General features: G+C 34.9%; 1 protein-coding gene across 2 annotated transcripts; it reads right to left on the bottom strand.

The window, feature by feature from the left end:
* Positions 1-757: 757 nt before the first annotated feature.
* LOC100807039 (replication factor C subunit 3) lies at positions 758-5,104 on the bottom strand. Of its 2 annotated transcripts, none has more exons than XM_003524540.5 (11): positions 4,875-5,103; positions 4,680-4,790; positions 4,481-4,513; positions 3,674-3,842; positions 3,124-3,305; positions 2,243-2,379; positions 2,017-2,115; positions 1,756-1,825; positions 1,601-1,675; positions 1,218-1,263; positions 758-1,003 (listed from the first exon to the last, which is right to left on the bottom strand). In XM_003524540.5, exons 1-11 carry the CDS (start codon positions 4,956-4,958, stop codon positions 945-947), a joined length of 1,065 nt encoding a protein of 354 aa, XP_003524588.1. In that variant the 5' UTR covers positions 4,959-5,103; the 3' UTR covers positions 758-944. The 2 variants fall into 2 exon arrangements, with proteins under 2 accessions (XP_003524588.1, XP_006579824.1); XM_006579761.4 differs by having other exon boundaries at positions 852-1,003; positions 1,218-1,255; positions 4,875-5,104.
* Between the last annotated feature and the right edge of the window lie 16,590 nt (positions 5,105-21,694).

Raw genomic sequence — 21,694 nt, forward strand, 5'->3', positions numbered from 1 at the left:
AGACGAAGCGCAGCGCGGAGGAGGAAGGAAGTGACTGGTACAAACAAGTCACTGTTCCTTTAAATATTAACTTATCGAAGAACAATCTGATCATTTCACACAAGTTGCTGGATATCCCAGCAAAAAATGTTGAGTACCCATAGTAACATCCAAAAATTAGTGATATAAAAGATAAAAGTGATTGTATAAAAAAATAATTTTAATAACAATTATATAATTTATTGTTTATAAATCAGATTTAACATTAAATAAAATATTTTAAAAAAGCAACAAACTAATACAACAACGTATATAATAGTGTGTTATATAACTCAAGTTGAAAGAGAAGGAAAGAGACTTTGGTTCTAGTCCCACCACGATTAATGGTCAACAAAGAAAGAACTAAAATTGAATAATTTTTATGCAATTTTAAAAATTGAAGAACCAAAATTATAAATTTAAAAATAAAACCAAAATTCGGATAAAAATTATAAAAAAAAATCAAAATTACAATTTAGTCAAATAAAAATAAAAGTTTAAAAGGATGAAACACTTAAAATTTGACTTGTCAGTTCTTTGCTTCATGTCCACTAAGAATAAATTGATGTTTTTACCACCTAAAATTTGGCTTACGTGAGTTCACTATCGCAAATATTTATACTGGTGCATAAATTTCATTCAATTATTTGAGTCAAATTTCGAATTCAATAATACAAACCATCATTCTAAAATTAAATTGTTCATATACTTAATCTTGGGTTGCGCAGGGGATCAAGCATCAAGCGAAGTCTACGCAATTTAATAAAGCAACACCTTTACAAACGAAACATCATTCTGTCGCAATTGATGCATACATGAAGAGAAAACCAACATGAAAAAACTCCATTTATTTTAGAATTAATTTCCAGTACATAATTCATTTAACACGTTGAATCATGGAAAAGCAAACTGCCATCATCTGACCTTCAGCCGAATGTTGCAATAAGGAAGGATTTATAAATGCTCATGAACTTGGCCACAAATGCTGCCAATGTAAACAAACAAAAAATAATAAAAAAAGCGGTCAGCAAGCAATTTTTTTTAGGCCAACTCGTATTAGAATCTATATTCACTTGGCAATATAAACGCATTGCTTTCAACAAATAGATTTATTGAGTCCAAAAAATAAATATAAGGCAGGGTCTATAAAAGAATTCACAACTGTCAATCTGACTACAATATTCAATCAGTCAAAATACCTTCAATGTGAAAGATCGCCTTCTGTCCGAGACGCATCCTGTATTCCTTGTTCAATGAAGGGAAAAGAAATATCAGGAACCACTTCGAAAAATAAGAGGTGAAAATGGCTATAGACAAAATCTTCACTCTTTCGGTCTTCAGCCATTAATATAAATATATAATAGCTATTTCCACACTAATGACTAATGAGGAAAATACAATGGGTAAAAAACATAGATTAATGCTTATACCAAAGTACAATACAATCACACAAAGTTGAATCAGTTGCTTAGGCTAACAAATTATGAAAAATAAATATAGCAGAAATGAAATCTTCTAGAAGACACATTACAATATTAATTCCAGATGCTGATATGAAAAATAATACTGATAAAGCACTTACATAATATGCAGCCCAATGACATACTTCATGCTTTAGTTCTGCATCCAGTTTCCTCAATAGCTCATAAAGAAGCCTCTGAGCCAGCAAATATAACATCAAAGTCAAGTAGTAAAAAAAAAAAAACTTACAGGCAGAGTTGTAAGGAACACGCTTACCTTTAAAATGATCTCCGGAGGAATGCAATTGATTAGCAGCTCATAGAGCTTTCCTCGAACTTGAAACAACCTAAGATAGATGAGATAGAGAATATGAAAGAGGCATTGCACACCACACAAGTCACTCAGATAACTAAATAAAACATGAAATTAGTTCACTATACAATTCATTAGGCAAACCATGAACCTGACAAATTTCAACGTCCAGTTGAACACTCTATTTATTATGAAAGATCAAAGTAAATTGTACTAGAAGAAAACCTTTTTGGGCTCTGTTCCTTCATTATGTCAGATGCAATCTCAGAAATATACTCTTCCCAGTCCATTGGAGGAATTGCTTGTTTGTTAGTGAAAGGATACCTGCAACACATGTGACAAAATGCAAACAAGATAGCTGTCAGTAATTGACTAGTTGGCCCCCTTAAAGCAAAGATTTGAAAAGGAGATGAACATTTGAGGTTATGCATAGGAAGCTTATGGAGCTTACTGTAGGACACGACAAGTCTCAAACGACAATATGGCCCTCCTTAAATTCCGATTTGATTTCTCTGCAATGCGAGCAGCAAAACCAGGAGGAAGTTGCAGTCCTTCTTTCTTACCAATGAATTCTAAAACTTGAACAATCTGCCATATAGATTTCCAAAGATTCAATAGAGATCAATATTCAATTCAGAGAATGGGTAAGCTAAACATGATCACTATATATAATATATAATAACGTCCATTTGAAATGGTATATTTTGGTTGTTGCATAATATATGATAAACCTTGGATGCCATTGGTATACCCTTTAAAGCAACAAGGAACAAAAAGTAAAACTAAAAATAGATTTTCAGAAACAAAACCTAATTATAGCTAATCCAGGCATTTTTTTAGTTTTCAAGGAAGTGTCTGGCATAATCATAATGATTAGTTGATTACCAAAGAAAATTTTAACATTGTTTGATAATTAAACATTTGTAAATTTCTCAATGGAGAACTTATCACTTCAGTTTCAGAATTAATGTTGCTGTTCTTCATTTACGGAAGCACTGATGACATAAAACTCAAACTTCCTCTCCAACTTTCTTAATCAGCATATCGTCAGATAGCTTGAGAAGGGATAATGTCTTAAACAAAAATAAAACTAAAAATCTAACCTACTATAATGCTCACAGCAGCAAAAACAGGTAACCTTGTAGAACATTGCAAAATAATTCTATATAGTATATAAAAGAATGAAACTACTTTGATTCACAATCCTGCAAGAGAACAACAACCACCTCTCAATGCTGGAAAATTGATTTTCTTATAGAAACTTAAACACACACAAAGGAAGCAAACTCCTTACTTTCCTAGGCCATTGCAATATATGTTGAAAATAATTACCTGTTCTTCACTTGGTGCATTTATTCGCACATTGAGACATCGAGAGCGGATTGCTTCTGTGACTCTAGAAGAACTATTGCAACATAGAATTAATCTGCAATAAGCACTGTATTTCTCCATTGTTCTGCGGAGAGAGTGTTGGGCTTCTCTAGAGAGTTTGTCAACATCATTGAGCACAAGTACTGATACAGAATAAAATCAAACATCAAGAATTTTTAAAAAAAACTAAATAAAGATTAATGCTTGTAATCTTCACGTTTATTAGACAGGACAAGGTGGAGAGGTTGCTTATATGACATGGACAAAAAATGGTAGAAGAAGAAAAGGACTACACAAGTAAATAAGACACTACAAACTAAACCACACAGTACACAATCAAGGAGAAAATTGAAAGATAGCACATAAATTTGCAAAAAAGAAGACTTGAAAATATATGTTTAACCATGCAAAGGTGAAGTTTTCTATTTGCTTAAAACAACACTCATTTAGAGGTTAAAAACAAAGACTTCCAGTTACTGTGTAGAGGTTAAAAACAAAGACTTCCAGTTACCTTTAAATCCTTTCTTCCCCTTAGTATCAATGGGTCTATTCTTAGCCATTTCTTTGATTACTTCCTGAACAATGTATCTATCCTGAAACCCTGCATCACTCGGACTCATTTCAATGTGATTGGCACTTGATAATGTTGTCAGCTCTAAATCAAGAGATCTACTCCCAGCCTGAAACCAATTCTCAAGCACTTCAAAACAAAAAACAAGCAACTAAAAAACACCAACAAATCAGTTTATTGTGTAACAAATCCATTCATTGGAACACAATTCAAATTTATGTCACAGCACAAAGGATATGAACAAGGAGATATAAGGTGGGCTGGATGGTTAAGGGAGAAGGGAAGAGGGGAAATATCGCAAGTTCGATCCCTTCTGCTAACAAAACTAACATTTGTTGATAAAAAAAACAAAGGATATCAACATAAAGTTGTACTAGAGAAGGGAACACATATGTAGTGCACGTGATATATCTAAATGAAAAGAGTCTAAGAAAATGTTTGTCTGTGGGGCTATATTGAAGGCCTTCACTACATTCCAAGTCATGTCTTACAGTGAAAAAGTTTGAGTCAAAACCAGGTCCTCCATCAGAATATTTTTCCCAACCAAAAGCACTTATTTATGTTCATAAATATTATAAAACCTTATAAAAAACACATATAAGCAACATGATATATCAAGAAAGATTCTCTGGTTCCCTTTCTTTCTGTCAAGGTCCTAGAACCTCTTAAGCTATTGGCAGCCAGCAACTAATCACAAAGGGCACCGTTAAAATCATAATAAGCCACAAAAAGATGGAAGAAGCTTACGTCGATTTTCCAGGTCCTATTTTCCACCTTCACCTGCAAGGTCAACAAAAACAGATTCAAAAGGAATCAAAATGAGGTCACCAAGAAGAAAATAAACTACATTACTGCAATACACATTTTTATTTTTATTTTTTTGCTGTTTTTGCAGTGACACTCAAAAGTAACTTGAACAAAAAAAAATATGAAGAAAAAGGAGAACCTTTTCAGCACCAGGTCCAAACATTTGGCGGAGAAGAGCCATGATTAGGGTTTTCTTGCCAGAGCCAGATGGGCCATAGAAGAGTAAATGGGGGGAATCCTGTTCCGTTACCTTCGATAACCCAAACAAAAAATCAAAATCAAAAGAGAAAAAAGAATGGGATAAAAATGGTTGATTTGATAGAGTGTAGCATACCAATTTCTTGAGATTATGAGCGATGTCGGTGTGGACCATAACCTGGTCGAGGGTTTTGGGACGATATTTGTCCACCCACAACATCTTCAGCTGCCTCTCTTGCTTGTTTTCTGTGTCTTCAACTGTTATCGCTGCTGAGTGCTGAGAAGGGGCACAGCACAAAATACACCTCTGCAATGGCGGGAAAGGGGAGGCTTTATATACCCTGGCCTGCTCTTATTTTTCTTTATCATCGCACGCACTGGTTGGTTGTTAAGAAATATTCAAATCTTATTTTAATAAGGTTAAATTACTTATTTTTGTAGCTATAGTTTTATAATTTTTATTTTTTTAGGTGTTTTTTTTAACTCTTATAGTTTATATTTTAATTTTATTTTAGTCTATATAATTTAAAAGTCTTCTTTTTTATTTTTATAATTTATATTTTAATTCTCTTTTAATCCCCATAGTTTAAAAGTAATATTTTTAGTTTCTATCATTTATATTTTAATTACCTTTTAATCCTTACTATAAAAAATATAAAAATAATTAGCTACAAATTATTTATAAATTATTCATAATTTTTTTATTACAAATTATTTTACGATAAATTAGTTACAAATCACTTTTTAATATTTTATAGTTAATTATAATTGATAATATTACTTATATTTTAATAGTAAGGACTAAAATGAAATTAAAATATAAAGTATAAAGACTAAAAAGATGACTTTCAAACTATAGGAAACAAAAAGAGAATTAAAATACAAATTATAAGGACTAAAAAATCACTTTCAAAACTATAGAGACTAAAAGAAAATTAAAATGTAGACTATATGGACTTAAAAATTTACTTTCAAACTATATGGACCAAAAAGATAAGAATCATGAAACTATAATGAATTAGCGATTAAATGAGTAATTTAACCTTTTAATAATTAAGAAATATCGAAGTATATAACAAAAAAAATAGTTTACAATAAATATGCATAAGAAATTTGAAAATAGAACTAAATAGAACAGGGAAAAAATTAATAGAATAATTTAACTATATGAAAATTTTGAAATTATATTTAATGAGTTGAATAAAAATAATATATATAAAGAAGGATTAAATTATATTAGTATAACTTTAACATCTATTATATCATTTTAATAACTTGCTATACAATATGATTTTTATTGGTCCAACCGTTGAATTATATCTACATATTACCAAGATTTTCTATATCAAATTTTGTCAAAATTAAACAACAAAAAAATAATCAAATGATTCATATCTTAGTATATTTTGAAATATTTATATTATGTTGATTTTAACCTATATGAATGAGGTAACACATAATTTTGGATTAATATGAAATTTTGCATATGATCTATGTGAAAGGAACTTTCAATCTAATAGTAAGTTTTAAAAAAACATTATTCAGTTAAAAATTATAAAATAGTGTAATAATTGTCAAAGTTACATCGTATAATTTGATTTCTTCTCTCTCTCTATATATATATATATAACAATGAAAAAATACTTGACATGTGTCTTGTTTTTCCTAACATCACAAGATATCCTGAAAATCTCCATCAAAGAAAAACAACCTAATGTATTAACTCGAGTGTTGCACCATCAATGATGTTAAAATTTCTTTTTTCTAATTTTATTTTTTTATATGTGGACATAAAATATTGTGCTAGTAAGATGTGTAAAGACATAAATATACCAATTGACGGGGAGGAACATAAGATTATTGATTGTAGTGATGCATTCAACACTACAAAGGTAATTAAATGATCAGTAGGTTTTGTAAGTTATAACCACATATGATCGTGAAAAACTAAATTTGTATTTATATTTTTAGGTTTTCCTTTCTCAAGATGCTATGTTGAACTGGGCCTATCATTTTGTGACAGAGAATGGATTTGTCCTTATTATATTTAGGCCAGTAAGAGACACGGGACATAATAATGGGAAGACATTCATAATTTTGACTTGCGAAAGAATGGAAAATATAGAAGACCATCAAAGAATGAACCACCAAATAGGGTGACTAGTACCAAAAAATGTGAGTGTTCATTCAAGCTAAGAGGAACAACTTTAAAAAGGGTTGGAGAATGGGTTCTTAAGGTAATGTGTGGTTATCACAACCATTACTTAGCATAAACATTGGTGGGTCATTCATATGCTAGTCGACTAAGTGTTGAAAAGAAGTTGGTTGGTGATATGGAAAAGAACATGGTGAAGCCAAGAAGCATACTAACATTGAAAAATCATAGCATGCATAGTGTCACTACTATCAAGCACATTTGCAATGCCTGACAAGCCTATCAATCCTCTCAAAAATGTCCTAGGACATAAATGCAACATTTACTAGAGTTATTGGAACATAATAAGTATGTGTACTGGTATAGAAAGGTGGATGGTTCCGATTTTATTAGAGATATATTTTGGTCACATCTAGATTCCATTAAACTTCATGGTACTTTACACATTGTTTTGCTCATTGATAGTACTTACAAAACTAACAAATATTGGTTGCCACAACTAGAGATTGCAGGTGATGTAGCTCTATGTGGAACTTGTGTTAGACAAGTGGCCTCAGATATCTTAAGAAGGGGGGGGGGGTTGAATTAAGATATTCCAAACTACTTCCTCAATTAAAATCTATTTCACTTTCTTTTCAAGTTATAAATTCCCTTAATAATGAACTTCTTAAATATTAATTCAATTAAAACAATTTGAATATGAATATAAAGCAATAATAAACAAAGGAGATTAAGGGAAGAGAAAGTGCAAACTCAGATTTATACTGGTTCGGCCACACCCTTGTGCCTACGTCCAGTCCCCAAGCAACCCGCTTGAGAGTTCCACTATCTTGTAAATTCCTTTTACAAGTTCTAAACACACAAGGACAATCCTTCCTTTGTGTTTAGAATTCCTTTACAACAAGAGACCCACGGTTTCTTAATCCCTTAGAGAATGAGGAGAAGAAGAAGAATGAATCTCTCTAGAAAGAGATAGATTTTACAGATTGAGCACTCAAATAATTCCTTAATGAATTGCAATTGAATTGGCCAAGGAATTTTTAAGAGGATAGAATGATTTTTGCTCTTTGAGAGGATAAACACTTGTTGTTCTGAAAAACTTTGTCAAAATCGTGTCTCAAGTCACATATATATAGGCCTATGATAGCCATTCAGTAACCACATAAAAAGATGTGACTGTTGAGAATGTTTTCTGAAAAACTCCTCTGGTAATCGATTACAATAAGTGTGTAATCGATTACACTCTTTAAAATTTGAATTAAAACGTTCAGAAACTGCTGGTAATCGATTACCATATATGCGTAATCGATTACACAGTGCAAATTTTGAATTCAAATTTTAATAGCTGTTGTAAATCAGTTTTGGCCATTGGTAATCGATTACCAGAGAGTAAATTTGTTGAGAAAGACTTTTTTAACTTAAAATTCTTGGCCAAACCTTTTGCGATTTCAATTGGAATTCCCTTCCTATTTAATATCCTTTCTAAGACTCTATAGACTATCTTGATCATCCATCTTGAATATCTCTAATTGCTTTGTCTTGAGTAAATCTTTGAGAAGCATATGATTCATGTAATCCTTTGGCATCATCAAAACATTCAGCTTGATCCTTTGTCTACAGCTTGTAGGCCTTGGATCTTCTTCATCAATGGAGTCCTTTACTTCTTGAAGATCAATGGCAGTGGAATGGAGATGGAAGAAAGATGATTAGAGACACAACTTCAAGGAGAAGATGAGTCAAGAAGAAGCTCACCATCATAGGAAGCCATGGATAAGAGCTTGAAGGTAGGAGAAAATGAGTGCAGGGTAAGGGAGAGAAAGAGCAAAAAATTTTGTGCCTCAAATTAGGTATAAAATTTGAAGTGTAATTCTCAAATGATCAAAGTTCAAAAAATGCACACACATGACCTCTATTTATAGCATAAGTGTTACACAAAATTGGATGAAAATTTGAATTTCTATTCAAATTTCACTTGAATTTGAAATTGAATTTGTGGAGCCAAAATTTCACTAATTATGATTAGTGAATTTTAGCTATGGTTCATCCCACTAATTCAAGATCAAGTCCAAGATTCTCCACTAAGTGTGCTTAGGTGTCATGAGACATGTAAAACATGAAGGACATGCACAAAGTGTAACTATATGATGTGGCAATGAGGTGTAGCAAGCAAATGCTCACCTCCCCCTCTAAAATTTAATTGGATTGAGCTTCTCCCAATTCAATTAAATTTATTTCCCAACACACATCAAATATTCACTTAATGCATGTGAAATTACAAAACTACCCCTAATACAAAAAAACTAGTCTAGGTGCTTTAAAATACAAGGGCTGAAAAATCCTACATTTCTAGGGTACCCTACCTACATTATGGAGCCCTAAATACAAGGCCCAAAAATAAGAAAACATTAATCTAATATGTACAAAGATAAGTGGGCTCATACTTAGCCCATGGGCCTACCTTAAGGCTCATGAGAACCCTAGGGCCTTTTCTTGCATCTCTAGCCCAATCTTCTTGGAGTCTTCTATCCAATGCCCTTGGGGGGGAGGATTGCATCATTCCCTTCCCCTTGAAAAGGAGTTGACCTCAAATCCAAAGGTTCTTGAAGCTCTGGGCTTCTTCCCTCAACACATGTAAAAAGAATAAAAACATATATATTAGTGGTGTTAGGTATGTTGGAGTAGGGTAAGGTTTGAAAACCCCTTTCTTGGGCATCTTCCCATGAGGGAACATAGTTCTTCACCAACTCAATGAGTGGTGCTACAAGTATAGAAAAATATGGGACAAACCTTTTACTTTCACTAGAACATGGTTTCTTCACTAGATTCTTCCCCTTTTGCTTCTTCACTTTCACTAGAGGAAGGTGAAATAGTAACCTCATCTTGGCTACTATAAATGTGTTGGTTGTTCGCTTTCGGCAAGTGTACCGGATCGCGCAAGTAGTATAAAATGGTAAGAATTGAGTATCAAACTCTCGGGGAACTTGTGTTACTTGGTAAAGCTATTTCAGTAAATAGGTGTCTAGTGTGAAAAAGATGTGTTTACTATGAACAAGTGTGTAAACTAACTATTAAGAGGGAAAAATCACGTGAGAAATGATGCATAAAAATAAGTAGATGACACGTTGGTCTTCCTAATAGGTGCCTGATGTTAGAAGGATATTCTCTTCTTAACAATGTTCATGCGTTCTATTGTGTCTTCTGAAATGCTAAACCCTGATTCCTCATGATAGTCTAGCCTAATCCTAATCAAGCATCGTCCGTAGATTCCTTTTGTTGGACTAAACTCGGCCAGGACCGCATTAAGATAAACATACAACAACTAGGTTATCGTACCCCGATTCCTCGTGAAAATACGACAAACTAGCCCTATCCTATCAAGTTCTACGAATCAGACTAGTTTCCACTGTTGAATGATCCTAAAAACACATGCATCTACGTGATCAAGGCAAAAGCATGGTAGAATGAAGTTCTGATAGCACAGTGAACACACAAAACATCATTAAATAGATAAAAAGATATTTACATCAAGTACCTACAAGGAAGATCCAACAAAGGATTTAGCTTTCCATAACTGGGAAACTTCCTTTACAACGAAGAGAAGAGAAAGATGAAAGATTGCAGAAATACAAGTAGTGGGGATGTCTCCTCCACCTCTAGGACCTCCCAATCACTCACAAACTCATCTCAAGCTCTGAGGACGGCTTCCTCTTCCAGCTCTGGTCTCTACCAATTTTCACACAACAAATTCTCTCAAACTCTCTAGAACTTGGACCTTTCTCTCTTTAGAACTCTCCAATTATGTAGAAGCTTCAACAAAAGGCCAAACTCCCTTTCAAAATCTGATTTCAGGCTTAAATAGGTGGCTTTGTTCGTGCTCATGCGCTTAGCGCACTTCAGAACCGCTTAGCGCGTATTAGTGAATTTCGGCTTAGCGCGACTTTTCTCGCTCAGCGGATTGACCGAAGCGGTGCACTTAGCGGGATGGCCCTTCGCTCAGGGAACAAGCACAACTCATCCTTCTTCCAGATTCTTCCTCGCGCTTAGCCGAGGATTGTTGCGCTCAAGGGATAGCTCGCTAAGCCAGTAGATTGGCTTAGCGAGAGAGTGAAAATCAGCACTTCAAAACTTGCCTAATTATCTTGAAATTGAGAGAAAATGATTATTAAATACACAAAATCGAAGTACTACGTATTTATTACCTATCTTTAACAAAAACTAATTACAACACTACAAAATAACCATGAATTGGAGGAGTTTGATACAATTTACACAAGTTTTATACATAAAAGTTAGTCGTATTCACCGACTAACATTGGCCCCTCATAATCATGGTTTTCTTGGTGGGGCATTGAGAAGTAATGTGTCGTCTTCCAAGACATTTAAAGCACTTTATAGAGCTAGCCTTCTCTTGCATACTAGCCTTAGGGGTTTGGTTTTCTATTGTCTTCCCCTTATCATCTTTAGGCATAGAAGGTGCCGCCCCTAAGATGCCTTGACCTTCGTCATTTTTTCGATGAGAGTGAGAGTCATAAGATTTTGAAGTAGACTTTCTTTTAAGTTATTGCTCTACCCTTATTTCCCAATCTAAGTAAGTCTCTACGTTGTCCTTCCCATGCAAGTATGGGAGGTTAATGTTAGCCTCTTGAGGCTTTCTTTCCTTTTCACTCCTATGGGAGTGAGGTCTAAGATGTGACCTATGTCTTCCTTCATAATAGTCACGAAGTCCTTCACTTAGGCTCTTGCAAAAGTCATGATTACTATAGGAGGCATGTCTTTCTTTTCTTAATTCTTTTAGTATTTTCCTTCTTTCTTCCTCTCTTATTTGTTCTCTCTCTTCTTGATTTATTTATATCCTCTCTTTTCCTTTTTCTTTTCTTTCTTGTTTTTCTTTCCATAACTTGAGGGAATTCAAATCATCTAATATTCTAGATAAAGGGTCCTTATGACTAGTACCCTCACCATTAACACTAGATGAATGATGACTCATGGTGGTTCCTAAGTTGTGGTTCTTTCTTGTTGGGGGTTTGCAAAAGGTAAAAGCTAGGGTTCTTTTGAACCCAAGATAAATGTGATAAGAAAGAAGAAAGTATTATGCAATAACAAGATAAACTAGGCGTGACTAGTAAAGAAGATAAGCTATGAAAGTAAGTAAGAAACTAAAGTGCAAGAAATGTAAACTAGGCAGATCCTAAGAGTGTTTGGATGACCTCATTTAAGGTTCCCAACTAAACACTCACTATCCTAAGGGAAAATTGCCTAAAATTATTACACACAAATGGAAGTTTGGTAACCTATTGGAGGCTCCCAACAAACTTCCAATGAAAGACCTTTTTGTTACAAAATTTGAATGCAATAAAAGTAAGTAAATTGCCAATTACAAAATTACAAAACAGTCCTCAATTTTGGTGGTTGTGCTCTCTTTGGTGATTCACTCAGTTTGGAGTGCCTCTTAGTCCAATAGCTCTTAAGGTGGTTGGCCCCTTGCTTCTTGACTCAAATTCTTCAAGCGATGGCACAAATCCTCTTTTCCAATTCCCTATATGGCAACTCACAAACAAGGAAACAAAGAGACAAACAATAACCAAAGACCAAAAAATGAAATGAAAGTTAAACCAATATATTTTTAATAAGACAAATTTTCAAGGATTATTCAACAATTAAAGCAATGAAAAACACATAATAGCAAGTTAGGACTCAAAGAGAAACCTAGAATGGCTCTAGAGTATAGTAAAAAAAACTAAAAAAAAAACTCAAGAAACCTCTAGTTTTGGCACTTGTTTTCACACTAATTTTAAATTGAAATTTCATAACTAATATTGGTATAAAATAGGCACCAATTGTAGAACAAATTTTGAGCCAAAACAACAAGCACACTTCCCTTTCACTTTTTTTTTTCTGGACACTAATTTTCTTGCCAACTTGTGTGATTTTTCATATTTTTTCCTTTTATCCAAATCACTTGGTTCTGTTTTCTAATTTTGTTCCAGATGTTTGAAAAAACCAGTAAAAATTTCAGCTCAAAATTTGTAGTAACCAATTCCCAGTAATTTTTACAAGTTCGTATGTTCAAGCTGCCAACACCAGCGATTTCAACCTAGAAATCAAGAGTAGTATTTATGTTGCTTAAGGATTGGATAATTACAATTTTTGTTTGTTTATGCTTAATTGTCTTGAATAAAACAATTCAAGAAAGCTTAAGACTTATTTTGATTCACAAATTCAGTCACAACTTAGCACCACAACTCAATTTCTTCATAGACATCATATAGGATACTTAGAAAACAAAATAAAGTTCAACAACAAGACTACTTCTAGGAATTGATTTAGAACATGTTATGAACTAAATAACATGCATGAATTAGACTCAAAATTCAAAAGATATGCTAAGAATGACAAGAATACATGAACAAATATATCTAGAATTCAATCAACAAAATCAAAATTCAACATAAACTTTGAACATAATGTGACAATTATTATGAATAAACATGACTCTAAGATAACATGGATTAAGTGATTTACAGTTAGATTTTTGTGTTTTTTTCCTAATCAATATTTTGGAAGAAAATTTAGATCTAAAGGTTCAACACAAGAAGATTATGAATGAAAAATGATAGAACCTAAAACTAACACAAACTTGATTCAAGAGTAGATTTATAAAATTTGAACCATAGAAATGCAAGAACAAGTGTAGATCTAAAATTTAATCGGTTTATTTTTTTGAATCTACTCTAAACAGCACTAAACCACGAGAAAATGGCGGATATACATGGAGAATAAGATAAAGAACAAGGAACTAAAGTGAATTGACCAAACAAAAGGATAGAGGAAGCAAAAGAACATCACCTAGACGAAGATGCTATGATACCACATGATGTAGCTCCATGTGGAGCTTGTAGGCCTTGGATCTTCTTCATCAATAGAGTCCTTTGCTTCTTGAAGTTCAATGTCAGCGGAATAGAGATGGAAGAAAGATGGTTGGAGATGCCACTTCAAGGAGAAGATGAGTCAAGAAGAAGTTCACCACTATAGGAAGCCATGCATAAGAGCTTGAAGGTAAGAGAAGATGAGTGAAGGGCGAGGGAGAGAAGGAGCACAAAATTTTGTGCCTCAAATGAGGTCTGAACTTTGAAGTATAATTCTCAAATGATCAAAGTTCAAAAAATGCACACACATGGCCTCTATTTATAGCCTAAGTGTCACACAAAATTGGAGGGAAATTTTAATTTCTATTCAAATTTCACTTGAATTTGAAAAAATTTCATTAATTATGATTAGTGAATTTTAGCTATGGTTCAGCCCACTAATCCAAGATCAAGTCCAACATTCTCCACTAAGTGTGTTTAGGTGTCATGAGACATGTAAAGCATGAAGGGCATGCACAAAGTGTGGTGGCTATATGATATGGCAATGCGGTGTAGCAAGCAAATGCTTACCCACCCTCTAAAATTTAATAGGATTGGGCTTCTCCTAATTCTATTAAATTTATTTTCCAACACACACATCAAATATTCACTTAATGCATGTGAAATTACAAAACTACCTGTATTACAAAAACTAGTCTAGGTGCTCTAAAATACAAGGGCTAAAAAATCCTATATTTCTAGGATACCCTACCTACATTATGGAGCCCTAAATACAAGGCCAAAAAATAATGAAACCTTAATCTAATATGTACAAAGATAAGTGGGCTCATACTTAGCCCCTGAGCCCGAAATCTACCCTAAGACTCATGAGAATCCTAGAGCCTTTTCTTGCATCTCTGGCTCAATCTTCTTGGAGTCTTCTATCTAATGCCCTTAGGGGGTAGGATTGTATCAGCAAGTGTCACTTCAACAAAGTTAACATTCTTTGTAGCATTTGCTTATATGGAGTTTGAGTGAGTTGATAACATCACCTGGGCATTACAGAAGTTAAGTGGATTGATTATTAATGACAGTGATATACCCCAAGTGATTGTAACTGATAGGGACATTGCTTTGATGAATGTGGTGCAATTGGTCTTTCCAAGCTCTTCAAATTTGTTGTGTTGTTTTCATATAAACAAAAATGTGAATGCTAAATGCAAGTTGATAGTTTATCCAAAGGAAAAATGAGACCTAGTTATGGATGCACAAGATGATGTTATGAATTCTCCTAATGAAAGTGAGTATATGCAATGCCGGAAAAATTTGTCATGGCATGGATAGTTAAAGTGATGCATTTGGGTAACAAAACAATCAATAGGCATACTTGAACTTATATTTTAATAATATATCGTGAAAATATATTATAACTATTTTTCTATTTATTAATTAAAATGTTATTATTGTGGTACTTATACTTATTATTATTATTATTATTATTATGATTATTATTAACATGCTACTTGATAGGGTTGAAGCATCACACTAAGGGTTCAAGAGATTGATTCAAGATAGCAGGGGAGATTTGTGTAATTGTTTGGATTCTATGAATAACATGATTACATTGCAACTCACAGAGACTAAGGCATCATTCGACAAAAGCATAAATGTGGTGGAACACAGGCACAATATTTCATTTTACAATAAGTTGTGAGTATTTTTATCAAGGAATGCATTGAGTTATATTGTTGACGAGTTTGATCAAGTTACAGATGTTGGCATTGATAGTTCTATATGTGGTTGCACAATTAGAATTACACATGGTCTACCTTGTGCATGTGAACTTGCTAGGTACAATATGATGTGTCACTCAGTTCCGCTGCATACAAGTCATGCTCACTGGAAGTTGTTAAACCTTAGTGACCAATGAAAAAATAGCGGAGGTTCTTAGTTATCATCACAACCTTATATAGATGTTTTGTTAAAGTGATATTAGGAACTTGATTACATTTGAAAATTTGTTTTTCTAGAAAGATTGCATGAACTAGCATCGTCATACAACTTCAATGTTTCCACCTCCTAAAAAGGTAAAGACAAAGGGTGCTCCAAAAGGCCTAGAGTCAAAGAAAGATAAATCAACTAAAGGTGATCCTTTATATTGGGAGCATGTTGATGCATAATTTTATACTTAAAATAGAAGATTAACTTGCCCTTCATATCAGAATCAGTCCATAATTCTAAACATAGGAGAGTTTTGCCATATATGGACCAACTTCCTATTCTATTTCATCCATTTATTGAAGAGATTATTGATGTGAAGGCTGGTAGGAATTGTGGCTATCGTGTAATTGCAACTCAACTTGGCATGGGTTAGGAATCATGGTCTATAGTCCAACAGGATTTGATTAAAGAGCTTCAATAATGGAAGGATGATTCATGTCGAACTCTTTGGTACTAGTAACCAAGTGGATAAATTGAAGCAATCTTTGTATGTTGGCACACATGCATCTAAAGATAAATGGATGACTATACCAGATGTGGGTCATGTAATTGCCTCAAAATATATAGTGGTCCTAGTCTCTTTATTTTTAGAGCAAAGCATAACATTTTTCATCTTAGAGGTCAACTACCATTATCTAAGTCAAGTCACTGACTTATTACTATTGGGTTTGTACATAATAGTCACTTTGTACATGTATGATATGTTGCACTTTATTTAAAATAATGAAATAGATTCGAAATCATCAATCCAATTCACCAAACCAATGCAAATGAATTATCATAGTTCTATAGAGAATGATCATGTTATGAAAGTTTAATCAATGCCATTAGAGTTAGCTCAATTGAATTAATCCCTAAATTCATTGAGATCACAAATTAGGTTGGAATATCATGCAAGCAACCTGTGATTAAATTTTGAAATTAGGAAATGAATCTATATCCTAATTCATTTTCAATCCTAAGCCTATTCATAATCATGAAAATCAAAAAATAGGAATGAAGAAAAAGATGAACATTCACGCATAATTGAAATACTAAACTAGAAATCAAATTCAGCCTTGCTTGGAGTGGATTCTTGAATTGATTGAGTGTTTAGCCTTGTTCGACGACCGGCAAGTGCACTAGATCGTGCAAGTAGTATAAAACAGTAAGAATCGAGTATTGAACTCTCGGGGAACTTGTTTTACTTGGTAAAGCTGTGGTTCAGTAAATAAGCGTCTTGTTGTAAAAGGTTTGTGTGTAGTATAGACACGTGTGTAAACTAACTAATCAAAGGTAAATAAAAAGGTGAGCAGTGGTGGGTGTGAAGGCAGATGGTCAACGTGTTGGTCTTCCTACTGGGCAACTGATGCTACTAAAGATGTTCTCTACCTAACAATGTTCCTATGTTCTATGTTGTCTCCTGGACTGCTAAACCCCGATGTCTCGGGCATGTTTAGCCTAATCCTAATGAAGCGTCGTCCTCAAATCCCTCTTGTTGGACTAAACTTGACCAGAACTGCATTAAGACATACATACCAACAACTAGGTTACCATACCCCGATCCCTCGTGAAAAATACAATAAACTAGCCCCGTCCTATCAAGTTCTAAGGATCAAACCATTTCCCAATGTTGAATGACCCTAACTAAGCATGCATCTACGTGATCAAGGCAAAAGCATACTAAAATGAAGGACTGATAGCACAGAGAACAGATGCAACATCATTAGATAGATATAAGAGTATTTACATAAAGTATCCCGTAGGAAGAACCAACTGAGGATTTAGCTCTCCATAGCTGGGAAGCTTCTCTTACAAAGATGAAAAAGAGAAAATGGAAGATTAGGAAGTACAAGTGGTGAGGATGTCTTCTTCACCTCTAGAAACCTCACAATCACTCAAACTCTCATCCAATACTCCGCAAGATAACTTCCTCTTCAATCTCTACTGTCCCTCAGGATCTTCACACCAAAAGTTCTCTCTGCCACTCATCCACTCAGATGAATGCTTCCAAGAACAGAGAAAGCGCCAAAAATTGAGAACTCCCTTCTATTTCTGATTTCAGGCTTTAAATAGTGTTGCTGATTTTTGGTTGTTAGCTCAGCCACATTCTGGTTTGCTCAGCTGAATTAAGTGACATTTGGCTTAGCGCGCCTCTTCTTTGCTCAGCCTGGAGGTGCAAGCGGTGCACTTAGCGAGTTTGACTCTCACTCAACGCACTTGTACAAGTCATCTTCTTCCAGGTTCTTCTATGCGCTCATCCAATCATGCTGCACCCAGTGGATCATGCGCTCAGCCAGAGGAGGATGGCTCAGCGAACTGCAAAAATCAAACTTCACCAAACTTGCTTATTTTACCTGAAATTGAAATGGAAAGGTTATTAAATACACAAAAGTGGGATACTAAGTACTTATTACCTAAATTTACAAAAAGTACTTACAATACTACAAAAGAACTGTAAATGGAAGGAGTCGAATACAATTTACACAGTTTTTTTTACACAAAAGTTAGTCGTATTAACCGACTAACAAACTCCCCTAAATTTACAGTTTTTCTTGTCCTAAAGCAAATAAAGAATAGCTCACTGGTCCCCAAGTGATAAAAAACATGCAGTGATTATGTACAAAAGTGTGTTGTATACAAAAATATTTATCACATGAACATAAATGAAACATAATGCCTTTATCAATTGCTTTTCACAAGGCATGCAGTTTTTTAGAGAAGAGAACATGTTAGCAAGCAACACAACTAAATGAAGCTAGGCAGGAGACAGAGTTCATGGAAAGATGCTAAACCGAAATCTCACGGCTTCTGTTTCACTCAAGCACAAGTGTTTAAGCTTTTTATCAATAACGACTAGCAAGAGGTCCAATCTTTGAACTTCATCTCATGCCATAAAGTAAAAAATGCACAAATTGAATCAGAAGGACTTTTATTGGCTGGTAATGAGGCTAGGTTATAATGAATATTGGTTTTTCTAGGATGCCAAAGCTTGGATTCTAAGAGAGCACAAATCCTAGACTTAACCAATTATTCTTTTTAATATACTTATCTTGCTCATTAGCCTTTCACTTGACTTGTTCTAACAACACACACTTATTTGAACTCTTTTCTTCTTCTTTTTTTTTTTTTTTTTGCTGTGTGTGTTGCTGTTTCTTACCTTTAAACATTAACCATCTAACAGACTCCCCAAAATTTGGGGTGAAATTGTCCTAAACCAATGTGCCCTCTTAAAAATTAAGCAAGGTAAATAGGAATTACAACTCAAGGCTCACGGTTCAATACAATTACAGTTTAGCTCAAAGATGGATGCAAATGATATAATCATTGATAACAAGTAAGCTTTTGGTCAAGTGGCTTGTATATACAACAATGGCCTTCATCATTTCCAATTTATGCATTTCATTCTAAAATTTTAGAGATTGATGAAAAAATTATTACTCTATGCTAGTCGTTCTCTCAACAATTAAGTTCACACTCTCACCGGTTTATGATCAAGCTTTTCTTTAACAATCAACCTGTCTACTGACTAACATTTCTAACTGTGAGCCTACTATCTTGTTCTTTCTCATCTAACATACACACTTGCTCAACTCATGATGAAACACAATCTTCATTTCAATCATGCATTCATTCCACAATCAATTCACAACACCAATTCCACAAAAAGATCAAGTGTTTGCACTGCATACTCAGAGAATCAAGTTAAGTTGTTAAGTATGCTTCAAAACGTGCATACTAATTATCCACAAAAACATAAGTATATAATTATAAATATAAACCAAAATCACCAAAAACAATGTACTAAAACTATAATAATTATAATAATTTCCAAAAAGGAAAAATCAGGAATTTAGAATTCCTGTGACTGGTCCTGTGTGCCCTGTGTGTCCTGGTCCTGCATATCCTCCTCATCTATCAGATGTAAAACTGGGGTAGCTGGAAGAGTGGATGACAGTCTCAGGACTGGCGTGGTAGGGTCTTCTGGCATCTCCATGATGGGTGTAGGAGGATATGCTTGTCTCTCATGTACTGGTGTAGGAGGATCTGCTACCTGCTGAGCAAAAGATAGCTCCATCCATGATAAGAGTGGATCTTTTGGGGTCTGTGGTGTCCTCTGAGGAGTAGCAGCCTCCTATCTAAATTGTGACTCACCTGCTTCAACAGTCTCATGTATAACTGGCACAATTGGCTTAGGAAGAACAGCCTCATAAGGTCTCATCTCTATTCCTGCACCTGAAAAATCAAAAGCTCCAGGGATGGTAGCCTCAGAAGACGCATCTTGTACCTGTTGAGGTACCTGAGCACTGGGGCCCTCACCCTCTCTCACAGCAGAAGGTACGGTTCCAGGCCAGGATACCTTCTCAATGAACTGTTCTACCAACAGAATGGACCTTGGAAGAGCTACCACCTATAGGCTCTGTAGTAATAAAATTTTTCCCTGGTGAATACTCTGAAGCATGGCTTCAAAGCGTTGAGAGTCATGGGCAGCTGGTGTAGGCGTGGCAGAAGTGGGAGGAACTGGTGGTGCAGAAGAAGAAGGAAAATATGTTGGTCGAGCCCTTACCTTCCTGGCCCCTCTGAAGTTAATTGTGAGATCATCCATATTCCAACAATTTATCTTAATGTAGGTCAAGTTAATGGCCGGGCTCAGGCTCTCATAGGTCAGACTATCAGAGGTAACTCCTCTAGCTCTGCATAAGGAAGTGATCAAGTCTGGAAATTTGAGCCTAAAGGAGTTACTCTGGGCAACAGTAGAAATCTAACCTGAGATTAGGGCTCCAATATTCATGTTTGTGCCTATGACTAAGCCGTAAACCAACCTGGCTCTGTCCATATTAAGATCAGAGGTGTGGGAAGTGGGAGTCAGGTTGCTGTAGGAGAGGACACTCCATGTCTGTGCAAGAGTGGTGAGATCTTTCCTCAGAAGCTTCCGAGGATGGCCTTCTGCATTTAGAACAAAACCCCTACCAGGGATGCAGAGACGGGCAGCAAACTCTTGAGGATCAATCCTCATCCTCGTAAATCTGGAATAGGTAGGCAGTGTCTCACCCTCCTCCAAAACTACTGGGATCTCTAAGAAGGTATTCAGGCTGTCAGCATCAATCCTGATTAAATTTCCTCTTACCTTTACTTGCTTAGGGTTGTGGTCTTCCGGGTTGTATAAGTTGCCATAGAATTCTTTAACCACCACCACATCTATGCTTCCCTCTTGAAGGTTGGCGAGGCGTTTGTGTAGGTTACGCCTCTCCAACTTTGCCTTAAACTCATCGAATTCAGTATGATAAATCTTAACATTCCTTCCAGAAGGATCCTCCGGTCCAGAATGTTATCTGTATATCGGTTCCAGGCTTCCAAGGATTTGAATCTTCTGGTATCATACTGAGCTTGTGGCCTAGAAGCAGTGCTCTTCCTTTTCCTTGATGCCATCTGTAATAAAAAGAACCCAAAAAAGTTGATTAAACCATAAGTTATTCAAGTTTAAAAATAGAAAAATAAAACAGAAATAAGCATTAGTCGCTAAGCGAAAGTACTATTGCTTAGCGCAACTTAGGAAAAACAACACACTGGCTTAGCGCAACAGGTGGCGCTTAGCCAGTTATGACAACAAAATTTTGTTATGCATAATTGGCTTAGCAAGATAGGTACTCGCTTAGCCAAGAGAAAATCATTTCACACAATGGCTTAGCGTAATAGGGTGCCGCAACGAATTGCACTAAGCTCAGCAGGGTTGGCTTAGCGCTTTTCAAAACTTCAAAATTTTCTAAGTGATATGGCTTAGCGAATCAGACTCGCTTAGCCAATCACTTGCCGCAAGGAATTGTGCTTAGCTCAAATCAGCTTGGCTTAGCGCGAGGCAGCCTTCTCAGATTTTTCTAAGTTACTTAGGCTACACTAGCTTAGCCCTAATGTTGTCTCTTTCAAGACTCTGGTGGCTTAGCGCACACAGTTGTCGCTTAGCCATGTTCATACCAG

The sequence above is a fragment of the Glycine max genome, chromosome 5, assembly GCF_000004515.6.
Source record: "Glycine max cultivar Williams 82 chromosome 5, Glycine_max_v4.0, whole genome shotgun sequence".
Taxonomy (NCBI): domain Eukaryota; kingdom Viridiplantae; phylum Streptophyta; class Magnoliopsida; order Fabales; family Fabaceae; genus Glycine; species Glycine max.

Coding starts and splice junctions, on each gene's coding strand:
- LOC100807039 (XM_003524540.5), bottom strand. CDS start 4,958: ATGTTGTGGGTGGACAAATATCGTCCCAAAACCCTCGACCAGGTTATG. Junction 4,791..4,874: donor CTCATAATCTCAAGAAATTG/GTATGCTACACT, acceptor GGGTTATCGAAG/GTAACGGAACAGGATTCCCC. Junction 3,306..3,673: donor GGGGAAGAAAGGATTTAAAG/GTAACTGGAAGT, acceptor ATTCTGTATCAG/TACTTGTGCTCAATGATGTT.